General features: G+C 44.7%; 1 protein-coding gene across 1 annotated transcript in view; it reads right to left on the bottom strand.

Moving 5' to 3' along the window:
• PGBD5 (piggyBac transposable element derived 5) overlaps positions 1-15,315 on the bottom strand; it is a 107,767-nt gene that overhangs the window by 29,680 nt on the left and 62,772 nt on the right. Inside the window, exon 4 of the mRNA XM_073338036.1 lies at positions 425-605. Within this exon, the coding sequence (XP_073194137.1) occupies positions 425-605 (181 nt within the window). The remainder of the gene's footprint in view (positions 1-424; positions 606-15,315) is intronic.

Here is a 15,315-nt window from a genome sequence, read left to right as displayed (position 1 = left end):
TTGCCTTAGTTAAAGGCTCAGCACATCCCCCCCTCACCCACACCCCTTTCACAAGTAAGAACTCCCACACATATAGAAGACCCCCAAGAAGTCCTCCAGGAAAAAAACCCAGGAATAAACAGAGTCTAAATTCCTAAGGTAAAAGAGAAAAAAAATCAGAGCCCTCTATTCTCCCCCCCACTTTTTTTTTTAAGTAGCCTTCTTTCTACATGATGAAGACTCAAAGGAAAGCTCAAGATCAGCTTAAATAATCTCTGCAGGTCCCCTTGTAATGAACAGACTAAGTTACCCTCAGGATTTCTCATGGCTACGTGAGGAGATAAAGCCTCAATCAAAAACACTTCTGGGTTATTTGCTGACTTCTGGCAGCAGGATAGTCACAAGCCTGTCAGCATGAGCAGTCAGTGGATCAGCTGTCACAAACCTTGCTTCTCAAACTCTTCAAAAAGGTTCAGGCTGGTAATGCTAGGGCCAGTGAAGATGATGTAGTTTTTTCCTGATGCATTCTGACAAAGGCTCTTGGCCACCATACTGTGGAGTTGGGGCTTGTTCTTCAAAGCATCCAGTCCGTCAGCACCGCCTCCTTCTTTTAGATGGACATAAATCTTAATGAGCAAGTAGAAACAAGAAGACAAGGCAATGTGGTTAGAATGAGTCTGGCAGGAGCAATGCAGTTGCCAAACCCCTTGCTTGGCTTTCACTGGAGAGGAGTTGAAAAATAAAGGCAGTAGATACCTGTTTAAAATGTAACCCTTAATAACCTTTTATGACTGTTTGCCTTTAAATGACTTTGGAATAGCTGGGGCAGGTCTGGAATTTTCTGCTGGGGCAGCTATTGGGAAATACAGATCTATGCCTAAGATTAAGGGCTGCTTGAGGTTGCTGTTGCTATTATGTAGCTGGAAAAGCATTTGTCTGGCAGCAATAAACCATGACTCCTAAAGAAAACTGTATGTTGTGTTGATCCTACATAGACTTCATTGTTGTCAGTAAAGGGAGAACTTGGGACCTTCTGCTCCGAAAACACAGGCCTCTACCAGATGACCAGAAGGAATCTGTCTGCTGGCTTTACTGTAATGGCATTCAGCTGTATATTCTCTGGCAGCAGACACTAAAGGGTGACATGACCACGCTGATGCCAGCATGACACTTTCTCCAGTACAAGCCAGTGGTGTCCTTACATACCAACCCTACGTTCTACCTGGAATCTTCAGGGATCACTCTAAGCCCTGGTCTATACTGCGGGGAGGGAGGGGTCGATCTAAGTTACGCAACTTTAGCTACATGAATAACGTAGCTGAAGTCGACGTACTTAGATCTACTTACCATGGTGTCTTCACCACAGTGAGTCGACTGCTGCCGCTCCCCCATTGACTCCGCCTGTGCCTCTTGCAGCAGTGGAGTACAGGAGTTGACGGGAGAGCGCTTGGGGATCACAGAATCATAGAATATCAGGGTTGGAAGGGACCTCAGGAGGTCATCTAGTCCAACCCCCTGCTCAAAGCAGGACCAATCCCCAATTAAATCTAGTCTAGATGCGACAAATCGACCCCTGCTGGATCGATTGCTGCCCGCCGATCCAGTGGGTAGTGTAGACAGACATACCCTAACTCTCAGCATTTTTGTCCAGATCATGACTTAGAGACAACCCATCAAAACAGACTGAACAAGGGAAAAAGGGTGCATTAAACTGGCTTTAACAGTCTTAAGCATCTGGCTCCTTTCTAGCTGGCTACAATCCTTACAGATACTGTATTACGGATACAGCATCTTAAAGCTAACAGCTACCATTGTCCAGGCAATGTTCCTTCTGTCCTTCATAATACTTGGTCACCATCCACACAAGGCCATTTAAGTGGATATGCAATGGCAGGAATGGTTTGCCTCTAGTTAAATGAGTTGCTGATGACCTTAGTCCGATTTGCAAGTGGACAAGTATGTATAGCACAACTGGCCTGCTTGTTGAGAGGTGGAGGATTGAAATGGCACAGAGGCCAGACCAGTGCCTCACTCTGCAGATGGTCACTCTGGGAATGGTTATGACACGTTAGTTGGGCACTAGGGGAAAACTAACAATGGATGTAAGCTATCAGGCAGCAGCAGAGACAAAAAAAAATTTCAAATACTATACAGTGCCTGTATTGCATCTTAAAGATAGGCACATCTGGGCTGCAGGTCCCCACCCTCACCCCCTACTCCCTCATGGCCCGGGGCAGCCACTTACAGGTAGGAGGCAGTAAACACTGTTTACCTCTTCCCTGCCCTGGGCTGGGAGGGGGACAAACTTGCAAGCTCAGAGCCGGGGAAAGAAACTTCCTGAACTGCTACTGAAACCTGTCCTGGAGTGTAAGCTGCTGGAGCTGGAGCCCGAGCTCCTGCCTGCATGTTACACTCTGGAGGAGCAGCTCAGTTTTAAAGGGCCACAGCCTGCACCACGTGCCCACTGACACTGCAGTGCCCCAGGGTGCCTCACTCATCACCCTTGCAGCCAGGGAGCTAGAATCGGCTGCCTGTCCCCACCCTTACTCGCCAGGCAGCCCTGCAGAGCTGTGAGCCCTTGCTCTGTGCAGTTCACCCCGAGGAGCACCCCACAGTGTCTTGTTCAGAGTCATGAACAACCTCCATTCCCGAGGTGTCCGTAACTCTGAGGTCTTACAGTAAACAGGGGCCTTTGGTCTTGAAAGCTGTCACACCAGCACTTCCACCACTGCTAAACTTATATGGGCCATTTAGTTAATTCAAAAAAGCATATCTGGCAGAAATCAGTTCCCAGCAGACTCTGCTCAGCAGTGGAAAGCACAGGAAAGACACAGACTTTTCAAAGGTGGTGGTGATGAAACCAGGTGTGGCTATATTCAATGGGCTATTCATTTGTATCTGAGGTTGCAGGAAGATATAATTTGTGTTGTAAAAATTCTCAATGGAGTGTGTGGGGGAGAGGCAACATGGACCCCACAGCCAGCAGGGAAAAGGACCTTTAGCTGGGGATATATTTCAGAAGACTATAACGAGAGGGAGTGAACCTCTAGGTTACCTTTCACCCGAGGAGACCTGGAAAACCGGTGCCTTTGACTGTTTGGGGATCCTGGCTAAGAGGTAATCAGCTATTGCTGGAAAGGTACGATTGATGAGGAAGCTACTTTGAACAAAGTCTGTAGCTTGTTAAGTTAGGTCTCAGCCATTAGAAAGTATATTTTTACTATTGTTTGTTTGTTTAGCCATTTCTATCTTTATCCCTTCCATTTGGTATCACTTAACCTGTCCTTTTGTTAATACACTTGTTTTACTTTAAACCAAGTCAGTGCTATGTTTGAAGGAAGGGGTGTGTATACCCTAGTTAATAAACTGTAATGTACTGACTCTTTAAAAGAGCAGCAAACTTAATATCTTCTGCAAATGTACAGTGGCAGGGGCTGTGCATTGCAAAGATACATCTCTGAACAGTTCAGAGGCTGAAATTCACAGATTGTTACCTGCTAGGTGAGGTTTGGGCCAGGAAAGCCTTGAGGAGTTTTCTGGGGAGAAAGACAGACTAGTGTGGCAGGGAGCTGACACACACACCGTCTAATCACCAGCAAAGCTCACTCTTGCTGAGGCAGAGAGGTAACATGGCTGTGGGTACCCCAGCAGAATGTTACACCCATGCATTCCCATGGGAAACTACATTATCTTTGTGTGTCAATCTATTTCCAGAAGCAAGTCTAGTCTAAAGCACAGGCACTCTTACAAAGACCGTGGAAGTGATATTTCTCAAGTCTCTGGAAAATTCATTTTACTGTGTGACATTTTTCAGTAGCTATGGATCAGTTGCCATTGCAATTAACCACTGCAGTTTTTCATAGCACAGTCAGCTGCAGAGACTATAGTCCAACAGCCATCTCCATCTTGAGGAGCAGCCACCGGCTGTTAAGTGTCTGTTTCTGCAGCCATTGTACCCCTAGCTGCTGGAAGGGAGAAGGAGCTTCCTCTAGTCTTCCTTCTCCCACCAGAGTCTCCTGAGATTTGTTTGGGAAGTTGGTAGGCTCCACTTCTTTTCCTTTCTCCCAGTCTCTGCTATTTATATCCTCTTCCCTCATGAAAATCTCTGGTGCCTGCTTTAGTAAGCCGAGTAAACCTGGCATGACTCTTCTCAGTGAAACTGCTGCCCATATGGTTGTGAACAGCATCAGTAAAACTAAGAATCACATTACTTTCACTTTGCTGTTGCACAGGAAAACCATGAGCAGCAGCAGAGACACTGGAACTGGGTGAAGTCTCAGGAAAAAAGCACTGTCTTGGTTCATGTTTTGAAGGTTATTTTCCCAGCCCTGAGCTAGAAACAATTAAAATTTAAATTCTGCAGAAATTGCCTCCGAAAACTTCCCTCCCACTTGACAGTGATGAGTGGATTGTTTTTTTAAACTCTAGCTTAATTAACATTTGGAATACACTTTGAGATGCTCAGGTGAAGATGCTATAGAACTGCAAGCAGTGTTGTTAATGACCAAGGCTAATTGAAACTGAGAGAATCTTTTGGGAGGCTATGGAAAAAAGTTGCTGGAGCATTCTCTGAGTAAAAATGCACACAAATGAAACTGCCCAACTTCATGGGCTTTCTTTCTGATCTAAGAACTGAGCTTGAGAATATATTTAATGAGACTCCTTGCATTTGTGCATTCTAACTGCCAGTTATTAGAAAAAATATGACGCAAACAAGGCACTGCTTTAAAAAAAATCTAACAAACCTCTAAACAGAATTTAAGTTTGATGGAAAACTTTTTTTTTTTAGCTGCCTGATCAACAAATGGACAGACAGTTAACTCTCCTGTAACTTGGCCCTTGAAATATAAATTCACCCCATGTTTTTTTTCCCTCCCTCTTTCAAAGTAAAGCTGGTAAATCAATTACAGCTTAATGAGAGAGAAGCTTGTTCTATGAGATTTTTGTGTGATAGTGAAGTGATACAAATTCTTCAGTACACCTTCCCAATTTCCTTTAATACAGATTTTTTAAGGGTACTGGAAATAGTTCTTGTTTTTTAATATTATGAAGAGTTTGAGCCAATTGTATAGACCAGAGGTGGAATCAGAACTGGACAGCAGCATTTAACATAACCTTTTATATTGTAGAAAAATCCCACATACAGCTAATGTGAGATGCTATAAGAATTGAAGAAATATCAAGGCAGGGGAGGCAACAGGATCTAGTGAGTGAGGCACTAGACGCAGGAGAGGTGTGTTCTAGTTGTAACTCTGCTATTGACCTGCTGCATGATTTTAGGCAAGTCACTTCACCTCTGTGCTTGTTTTTTGTTTTGTCTACTTAGAGTGTAAGCTCCTCAGGGCAAGAATTGTCTCTTATCCTAACACAGTGGAGCACTCCAATACAAATAATTAATAGTAATAGTAGGTTAGTAATGTAGAAAGGAAACCCATCTGGGTTGAACAACTCTGGGCTAGAGGTAAACAATTTTTTCTCTCTTAATCTTTGACGTTTTCTCAGACTCATTTCTCCCATGATAAGCAGTTAAAAATGGGAGCTCAAATACAGAACCAACACAAGGGACTAAATGACTTATATATATCTAGAATCAGTGAAATTTCAGATGGCCATTAATGAAAATGAAACACACTGTTGTGCTAGTGAACATTCTGCCAGTGAGTGAAATGAAATGGGAAACCAACAAAGTCTGGAAAAAAAAACAGATGGCTCATGGCAAACTCAGGGAAAACACTTAATCCCATAGAACTTGAGTGCATATGGACTCAGAACAGACTATTAATCAGCATATTGTGGAATAGGATAGCCCTCGGATGCCAGAGCAATATGCTGATCTAGTACAAAAACCAATAGCCCCTTCCCCTGCCACCTCCAAAAAAAAACCCCAACCACATTCTGGAAATGCTGGGCTCACCTGATGAGAGGTTTATTGGAAAACACATTACAGTTTGAGAGGCATTTCACATGGTGGCAAGAGAATGGGAATTCAGTCACCTGATTGTCACCAGGGGCTTGTCTACATTTGAAATGCTAGAGAAGCACAGCTTCAGATGTCCACATTGAAGCACTACAGTGACCTACTACCTATGCTGATGGGAGGGGTTCTCCCTTTGGCTAGGTAATCTAGCCCCCCCCCCCCCCCCGCCAAGCAGGGGTAACTCAGTCGAAGGAAGAATTCGTCTGTGGATTTTTCCCACCCCTCAGTGACGTAGCTAAGTCAACAACTTTTTCCAAGTAGACCAGGCCTCAAAAATTCCCAAGCAACTATGTTTGGCTGAGAAAACAATGCAGACTGTTAAAAGGCTACTGGGGAAAGAAAGACCGTGAGAGATGAGATGCCGCCGCCACCACCACGGCTTTAGGGTCTTGGAATAGACATTAGCACTAGGCCAATAATGTTCCCCAGCACCTGTGCTGATGATTTTACCTTGTGGAAAATCATTCATGCGAAGGATACACAGGGTCTCACTAGAAGTTGGGGAGCAAAAATATACAGCCAGGACAAAAAGCTACATTATGACAGATCTGTAAAGTTCCCTAGAAGCTAAATATAAGTGATTCTGTTGATATACAAAGCTCTGATGGCAAATGTAAAGCTACTGTGAAGCTGCAAATTCCACGTTTGTACAGAATTGAAACACCCCAGGGTACAATTCTCAGATGAAATACATGACACCTGAAAAGAGCAATGGAAGAAGTAATGAAGAGGAGACAAGATTATGACTGGCATGGGCTGTTCACTAGCTCCCAGTATGCATCCCCACACCCCGCCCCCGTGAGAGTACAGAGCAGGACTCTACAGGTACGTATGGAAGCCTGGCTCAGCAATAGCTTCTACAAGAGACACTGCAACTGTCAACAGTGGCTGTTTCCCAAGTCTATCCCTGCCCCCTTCTCTCACACACACACACACACTCTCTCTCTTCATGGTCCCCCGAACACGTGCTGGTTGTATGGAGAGGTTTCAGTGGAGAGAGGAAGGCGTATGCTGACCTGGAGAGGCAGCATGATCCAGTGAATAAAACACAAGCCTGGGCATAGGAAGACCTGGCTTCTGGCCCTCATCCTGCCTCTGACTCACTGTATGATCTTGAGCAAGCCACTTAACTTCAGTGCCTCAGTTTCCCCATCTGTAAAATGGGGATAATAAAAACATTTGTCTGCATTGGTAAAGCACTTAGAGATCTACAGAAAAAAGTGCTATATGAGAGCTAAATGTTACTTATTAATAACTTTTCCCCCTCCCCTCCTTTAAGTAGTTACTGACCAAGTTCAGCTGGCATTTGTACTTGGTCATCCCCTTTGAGACATCTAGCAAAAGGAATGACAGAGCCTGAAGTGTCCTAGCATGATGAAAAGCTTCGACAGATCTGTTTTGAATCCTTTAGTAGCAGGGCTGCAACAAGGGTGGCCTGAGCGGGGCAGCCGCCCAGGATACAGAGCCACTGGGGATGTAAAAATGGGGCAGCACACAGGATCAAAGGCCCAGTGGTGTCAGCCCCCACCCTTGCAGGATCAGGTCCAGTGGTGTCGGGCCAGAGCCCAGGGTGCTCAGGGCTTCCCTCCCTGCTGGATCGTGGGGCAAGTGATCACAACCAGAGCAGGTTCCTCAGCACTAAGACCCTGGTGGGATGGCAGGCAGGCAGGCAGGCAGGATGCTGAGTGCCAGCTTGGCTCCTATTGAGCATGCTCATTGCTCAGTAACATCTACTAAAGCTGCTGCCCTTGCTGAGAATTAAAGTTAAAGGGAGGCAAACTAGGGGGAAAATGGGCAGGGTCTGACCAGGGGGTGGAAACTGACTGGGCCGGGGGTGGTTGGGGGGGTGTCAAACAGCAGGAGGCAGGGACAGGCGAGGGACTGAGGAGCAAAATTTTGGGTTGGAGCCGGGGTTCAGGCCAGGGTTGAGGTGCTGCCACATGGTGGCAGAGAGGGTAACGGTTAGCCCAATGGGATGAGCCACCCGTCCTGTTCACAAAAATGCAGAGCTGGGGGGAGGAGACAGAATGGCTTCCATGCTTAGGAGGAAGTGTTCGGAGAGGAAAAATTAAGAATTCCTGGGTTGCTTGCAATTTACAGCTAGGGGAAGCCACAGTAGAAACAAAGAAGTAAACGTTGCACAAGTAAAACATGCCTTTTTAGTCAATAGTCAGTAGGGATAAAACAGGTCCTGCTCCCTGCTTTAGCTGCGTTTTCCTGTTTCTCTGACCTACCCTTACTTGTTGCTGCCCCAGCCTCAGTCAATCTTTGTTAGAGAGAGCAGAATAAGGAACCTCCCTCTGATCCATCGTTATAATGCTCCAATAACTGGCCAGCCAGGTGCACTCACACATTGGGGAACTGACACCTTCATGGCACACTGGCCCTGGATGCCTAGCACAACTGGGCTTTTCTTTTTAAAGGTCTCTAATTTTGGGCTAGGGACAATTTTCAGTTGTGTCCAAACAGACAATAATACAAGCCATTTACTGTACAGGTGAAGAGAGCAATAGGGAAATCTGCATTAGCTGCAGATCTGGATTGGGGCTGCTGGTGAGATATGCACTGGCGAAGCATGCATCTGATGAAGTGGGTTCTAACCCATGAAAGCTTAAGCCCAAATAAATTTGTTGGTTTCTAAGGTGCCACAAGGACTCCTCGTTATTTTAGCATGTCTACTGTGACCTGTGTTTTTCGCATTCTGGGCTGTGACCCAGCTAGTCTGTTCCTGGCATGCTTTACGGATTGGGGCCATCACCTCAGTGATATGTCCATCCAATCACTGTAACCCTGGCATTGGCACTCTCTCATGCTGAAGTACAGCATAATCTGATTTCACGATCACCACAGCTGTCATAAATATAAAGGGAAGGCTAACCACTTTTAAATCCCTCCTGGCCGGAGGAAAAACCCTTTCACCTGTAAAGGGTTAAGAAGCTAAAGATAACCTCGCTGGCACCTGACCAAAATGACCAATGAGGAGACAAGATACTTTCAAAGCTGGAGGGGGGGGGAACAAAGGGTTCTCTCTGTCTGTGTGGATTTTTTTTTTTTTTTTTTTTGCCCGGACCAGAGCAGGAATGCCGGTTATAACTCCTGTAAAGGGCTAATAAGCAATCCAGTTAGATAAGCGTTAGATTCTGTTTTGTTTAAATGGCTGATAAAATAAGTTGTGCTGAATGGAATGGATAGTCCTGTTTTTATGTCTTAAGGTTTTGCCTAGAGGGATTCTCTATGTTTTGAATCTGATTACCCTGTAAGGTATTTACCATCCTGATTTTACAGAGGTGATTCTTTTACTTTTTCTTCAATTAAAATTCTTCTTTTAAGAACCTGATTGCTTTTTCATTGTTCTTAAGATCCAAGGGTTTGGGTATGTGCTCACCTATGCAAATTGGTGAGGATTTTTATCAAGCCTTCCCCAGGAAAGGGGGTGTAGGGTTTGGGAGGATTTTTTTGGGGGGGTAGATGTTTCCAAGTGGGCTCTTTCCCTGTTATATATTTGTTAGACGCTTGCTGGTGGCAGCAATAAAGTCCAAGAGCAAAAGGTAAAATAGTTTGTACCTTGGGGAAGTTTTAACCTAAGCTGGTAAAAATAAGCTTAGGGGAGGTTTTATGCAGGTCCCCACATCTGTACCCTAGAGTTCAAAGTGGGGAAGGAACCTTGACATGGTGGCAGAGCGGTGGGATTAACTTGAAATCATTTTTGAGATTTTTTGAACCAGAAGCACAGATTTTAAAAGGAATTTTTTTTTCCTTTGGGCTGCTGGAAAGCAGGTTTTAAGCTGAAAGCAGTTAGAGGGTTTTTTTTGTCTCTGCTTGGGGGCGAGAGCAGAGACAAAAGGGAATTGTCTTTTGTGAGCTGGAGTTTTCTCTGCCTAAAGGCAGGGTAGTTAACCTCCTGCAGGGAAATTCACAAGTCTTCACAGACCTGAAGTTGCTGTTTTTTACCTACAAAAAGCAACTAAAGGGGTTTTCTGTCTATTTGCCTGGAGACAAAGGTGTTAGGTTTTTTTTAAGGATATTTCTGTAGGCTGACAATCACTATCAGAGAACATAGGTATCCAGTTACAGCACACTCTCTCTCTAAATATATATTTTGACAAGCCAAGTTTTTTTGTTTGATTTCTAACTCTCGGGTGTAAAGTTAGTTAAAAACAGAGAGGTAAACTTGACAGAGCCCAAGGCAGGAACAGCCAAAGAGGCTGCCCACAGGAGAGAACTGGAGGCAGCGAGAGAGACAGAAAAAAAAACCCAAGAGGCTGCCCACAGGAGAGCTATGGAGGCAAAGGAAAAAGAAATGGAGGCAAGGGAAAAAGAGAGGAAGCATGAACTGGAGTTGAAGAAGGTAAGGGCTGAGCGAAATCTACTGGATAACCCTAACGCTCCTTCCCCAACAATCCACAAATGGGAGCGACTATGTCCACAGTATGATGAATCCAGTGATATTGCTGAATATTTTCTCACCTTTGAGAGACTGTGCACTCTCCATAAAATTCCTGAAGCTCACAAGATGACCACATTAGTCGCAAAATCAACTGGAAGAGCTCTGGACATGTTCAATAAGATGCCTATTGATGAGGCTTCTGACTATAATAAGTTCAAGGATTTGGTTTTAAAGCAATTTCAAATTACATCTGAAACATACAGAATAAAATTTCGAACCCTTAAGAGAGGGCCTGGACTAAGTAATGTGGCTTATCTATACCAGATGAAGGATCTGTTAGATAAATGGGTCCAAGGAAGGGGTGTCACTAGCTTTGACAGAATGTGTGAGTTGATAGCTCAGGAGCAATTCCTGAATATGTCCAAGGAGGAAATGAAACAGTGTTTATGGGATAAGGAAATGGTCTCAGCAGAAAGTCTTGCTTCTTATGCTGATCGATATGAGCAGTCCCAGACTGCCAGAGAGGCGGGGCAAGCCAGAACAAAACGGGTGGAGGGAGGAGAGTGGAACAACCCTGGACGCAGTTGGAGCAGATACCAGAAGGGACACCCTCAGACCACACCCTACTACCAGGGGCAGCCCAAGGCCCCAACTACACACCAAGAAATACTCCAGACGCTTTATTGTCCTGCCACGCCATTCTCCAGCAACCCACCTCATCCCAGTGACCCGTCAGCTGGACGATGTTTTAAATGTAACGAGCCGGGGCATGTGAAGGCCAACTGCCCCAAGAACCCCAACAGATTAGTTCATTGCACCGGAATCACACCAGAGGTCCTCAGGCCCAGATACCTCCCAGATACTCTCAGAGCGGAGGGAACCTGTGAGTGTGGGCGGGAAGAAGGTCACCGCATAGAGGGACACCGGAGCACAAGTGTTGGCTATCCATGCTTCCTTAGTGGACCCCAATTTAATCGACCCAGAGATCCAAGTGACAATTCAACCCTTCAAGTCCAACTCTTTCAATTTGCCTACAGCCAAGTTGCCTGTCCAGTACAAGGACTAGTCAGGAACGTGGACTTTTGCAGTCTATGATGACTATTCCATCCCCATGCTGTTGGGGGAAGACTTGGCCAATCACGTGAAGCTAGCCAAGAGGGTGGGAATGGTCACCCACAGCCAGGCTAAGCAAGCCGTCCTGCCTAGCTCTGTTCCGGAAACTTCTACCAGGACCCGGTCAGAGGTGATGGACCCAGACCCCATGCCAACGTCTGCAACGGCAGTAGTGGATCCAGTCCCAGAGACCCAGATAGAGCCAGTCCCGGAACAGGCAGCAGCCGATAACCCTACACAAGAGGCTCAGCCGGAGCCTGAACCCCAACAAAGTGCACCAGCGGAGAGTGGTTCACAGTCATCGGAAACAGCCCCATCCCCTACATCGCTTCAAGAGGAACCAAGCCTAGGTCCACAATCCAGTGAGGAACTGATGTCTCCAGCATCAAGGGAACAGTTCCAGACCGAATAGGAAGCAGATGAAAGCCTCCAGAGAGCTTGGACGGCAGCCCGGAACAACCCACCGCCTCTCAGCTCTTCTAATTGATCCAGGCTTGTTGTAGAAAGAGGACTTTTATACAAGGAAACTCTTTCTGGTGGACACCAGGAAGAATGGCATCCTCCGAGACAGTTGGTAGTTCCAACTAAGTACCGGGTACTTGAGCTTGGCCCACAATCACCCTAGTGGCCATGCTGGGGTGAACAGGACCAAAGGTCGTTTGGGGCAGCAATATATGTTCCTCTGTCTCCACACTTAGGTGTCAGAGGATACTATAGGGATGTTAAACGACTGTGTGAAAAGTAATGTGGCAACTAAAAGTATCATATTGTAGCTTTTATTGTCTATATACTGTACTGATATGCAAAAATAAATGCATTATCATTACTCTAATATTCTAACTCATTATCTAAAAAACCCCATAGAGGGCACAAATATGCTTGCTCCACTTGCCCAAGGTGCTAAAATGCCTAGTGACAGCTCTGGTAGTGCCAACAGTCTGCAGTGAGCAGATGGGGGTGTAGTTAGCACTATTAAGTGACCTATTAATCACTTACATTTACACAGATCTGTTAAGTAAAGCATTCCAGAGTGTTGGTGAGGGAGAAATCAAGAGAGAGTGAAATCAAAAGGCACGTCTAGGGTTTTGATTTAAACAGTGTCAGCAAATGCTCTCAGAAAGAAGAAGAAAACCCTTCCACCACAGGACTGTAGCCAGAAAACTGCACTTAAAGTCTTGGCTTAAAAAGCACCTCAACAGCAATAAATACATCGGGAAATATATTGGAAAAACAGCCTGCTGGCTCTGCTTGTAGGACAGACAGCAGGCCCAAGTTCAAACCCAACTTCAGTGTTCCTTCTGTAAATTTGGCATTCCCTAGAGGAGGCAAATCCAATCTGCAATGCCTGTAGTAGTGCTGCTAATAATTCACACTTCAAGTGCTTTCCACCTGCGCGCTCCATGCACTTTACAAACATTCATTTATCTGCAGCAACTGTGAGGGAAAAGTCCAACAATGTAAGAAACTAACTAGTGTGTGCACGCACCAATCTGAACTACTTAGCTCTGTCTCATCAGCCGTGTATGGCTGATAGATTCTCCTGTAGTTTTAGCTTTTGGTGCAGAAGAACCTGCAATGTAGGACTTCAGTTATCCTGAAGGAAGTTGCCCTGGAATGCAGTACATCTTTTTGCAGGACATCAAGAAACCAGATTGTGATGATTGGGAGAATGGGTTGACAGCAATGGAGTGTGCCTTGCACCTGGAAAAGAATGTGAACCAGTCACTCCTTGACCTGCACAAGCTGGCAACGGACAAGAATGACCCTCATTTGTGTGACTTCATTGATGTAACGATGTAATCCTGGTTTTACAGATGGAGAAACTAGGCATCTCACTTAAACTCTTTGCCTTAAAGTGACAGCATAAACCCAAAGCTCCTGTCTCCCACACTTTAACCGAAAGACCCAACTTTCCGAAGTGAGCTGTAGCTCACGAAAGTTTATGCTCTAATAAATCTGTTAGTCTCTAAGGTGACACAAGTACTCCTTTTCTTTGCAGCTAGCTATCAAATGAGTTAATTTTGCAAAGAACAGAACTGTTCTGCCTCACTTACCTAAATAGGCTAAATGTATTGATACTAATGATGGGAGAATGTTAAAAGGATCATCAGATTGGAGGCTGTGCTGTGGTTGCAATTCTGTCTGGCCACTGCATGGTTAAAGCAAAGAGTAGCTCTTTTCCCAGTACAGCAACTCTAATGGAAGAAAATACAAGCGCACTAAACATTGCTTTTAGCACTCGATATATAATATTCATAACATGGAATGAAAAATGGGGATAGGGAAGTAGAAAATGAGAGAGAAATTTTAAACCTCCAGAAAGCTTTGAGTTCTTTTGTCCAAAGTGGGTTTGCCTATGCTTAGCTCATATTCTTACTTGTTTTAGCTGAATGGCTGAGCTACACGAGAAAGACATTAGTAACTGAGAGGTGGTGCTTTGCTTAGGAAGTTCTGAGGCAGACATGTGGTACAAAATGGAAATTCATCTGAAAGCAAGGACCTGAATTGCCAACTCTGGAATCAAGTTATTCATAGCACAGGAGAGAGAGCTGGGCCAATACTGTAACATAAATGAATGTGCTTTGAGTGTCTTTAAGCACCTTTTTATGTTCCATTAAGTTTCTAATGAATTAGTTTGCTGGCAGGAATATTACCCTGACAGCAAACTATGAAAGCATATTATAGAATATTCATAGAGAATGAATGTAGAACCTGTAAATATGAATATTTGTTTACATTAAAATCTGATTCAGAGTTCTGCTCATCCAGTCAGGGAGCAGACCAAAACCACATGATCATTCTGAACAGCTCAAATTTAAAATACTGAATGCTAGCAACAAACTTATCGGTGAGCTACACACCAAGAATTGTTCACAGAAATGATTCAGTGAATAACTTCAAAAAACAAATGTAAGCAAGTTGACCTGTTTGTAGCTCGGTCCTCTTCTGCTTACAGGGGCCCAATTAGTTGAATTACATTAAATTTTCTCAAAAAGAAAAGGAGTACTTGTGGCACCTTAGAGACTGTTTTAGTCTCTAAGGTGCCACAAGTGCTCCTTTTCTTTTTGCGGCTACAGACTAACACAGCTGCTACTCTGAAACCTGTCATTAAATTTCCTGTATACAATATGTATAGTGCCAAATTCTGCCCACAAGCAAGTGACCATTGTTCCCACTGAGATCATTGTACATGTATGGGTCAGAGTGGAATTTGGCCCCTTGGTGTTACAGCATTTTGTGCTGCATTTGCCTGCATATGGGAGCTTCTTTTTTGAGAACACACAAGAGGAAGCTTGGTCACCCATTATCTATCAACATGCTTTTATGTTGGCAGACTTGCAGGATGGGCGTGGTGATGTGGAGGGAGGGAGACATAGAACTTTCCTCTTATCTGGATCTATGATGTCTTTATATGAAACTCAGCTAAAAACCTTTTTTTTGGTACATTAAGAAAAATACTGTTTTACTCCTTCACAGAACAGCAGGCAGTCACCAAGTAAGTGTTTGGCTTCTGCAAGGCCTCTGTGACTGTGTCGGAGAGCGGGGTGATAGTGCTGATCTTGGTACTTAAAGTCTGTAGTTGATACTGTAATTGGCAAAATCCTGTACGTTTTCTATTTTGGAATGAATGTTCATGCTTCTCAGTGTTCGCTCTCACCTATTCACATAATGGAAAGGGCCATTAAGGAGCTGCTGGTGGTTGTTTGGATGCAAGTCAGGCATGAGTGTCAACTTCATAATTGTGAGAGAGCATCTGGGTCTGATCCTGTGAGGTGCCGAGTGTCCTCTGCTTCCACTGACTCATCCATTTAAAGAGCGCATTAATGGAGAAGCCTGTGGGATAAAATCTAATTACAGC

This window comes from Lepidochelys kempii, chromosome 3, assembly GCF_965140265.1.
Source record: "Lepidochelys kempii isolate rLepKem1 chromosome 3, rLepKem1.hap2, whole genome shotgun sequence".
Classification (NCBI taxonomy): Eukaryota; Metazoa; Chordata; order Testudines; family Cheloniidae; genus Lepidochelys; species Lepidochelys kempii.
The sequence above is the reverse complement of the archived record's forward strand: the minus strand, read 5'-3'. Positions and strand labels throughout refer to the sequence as shown.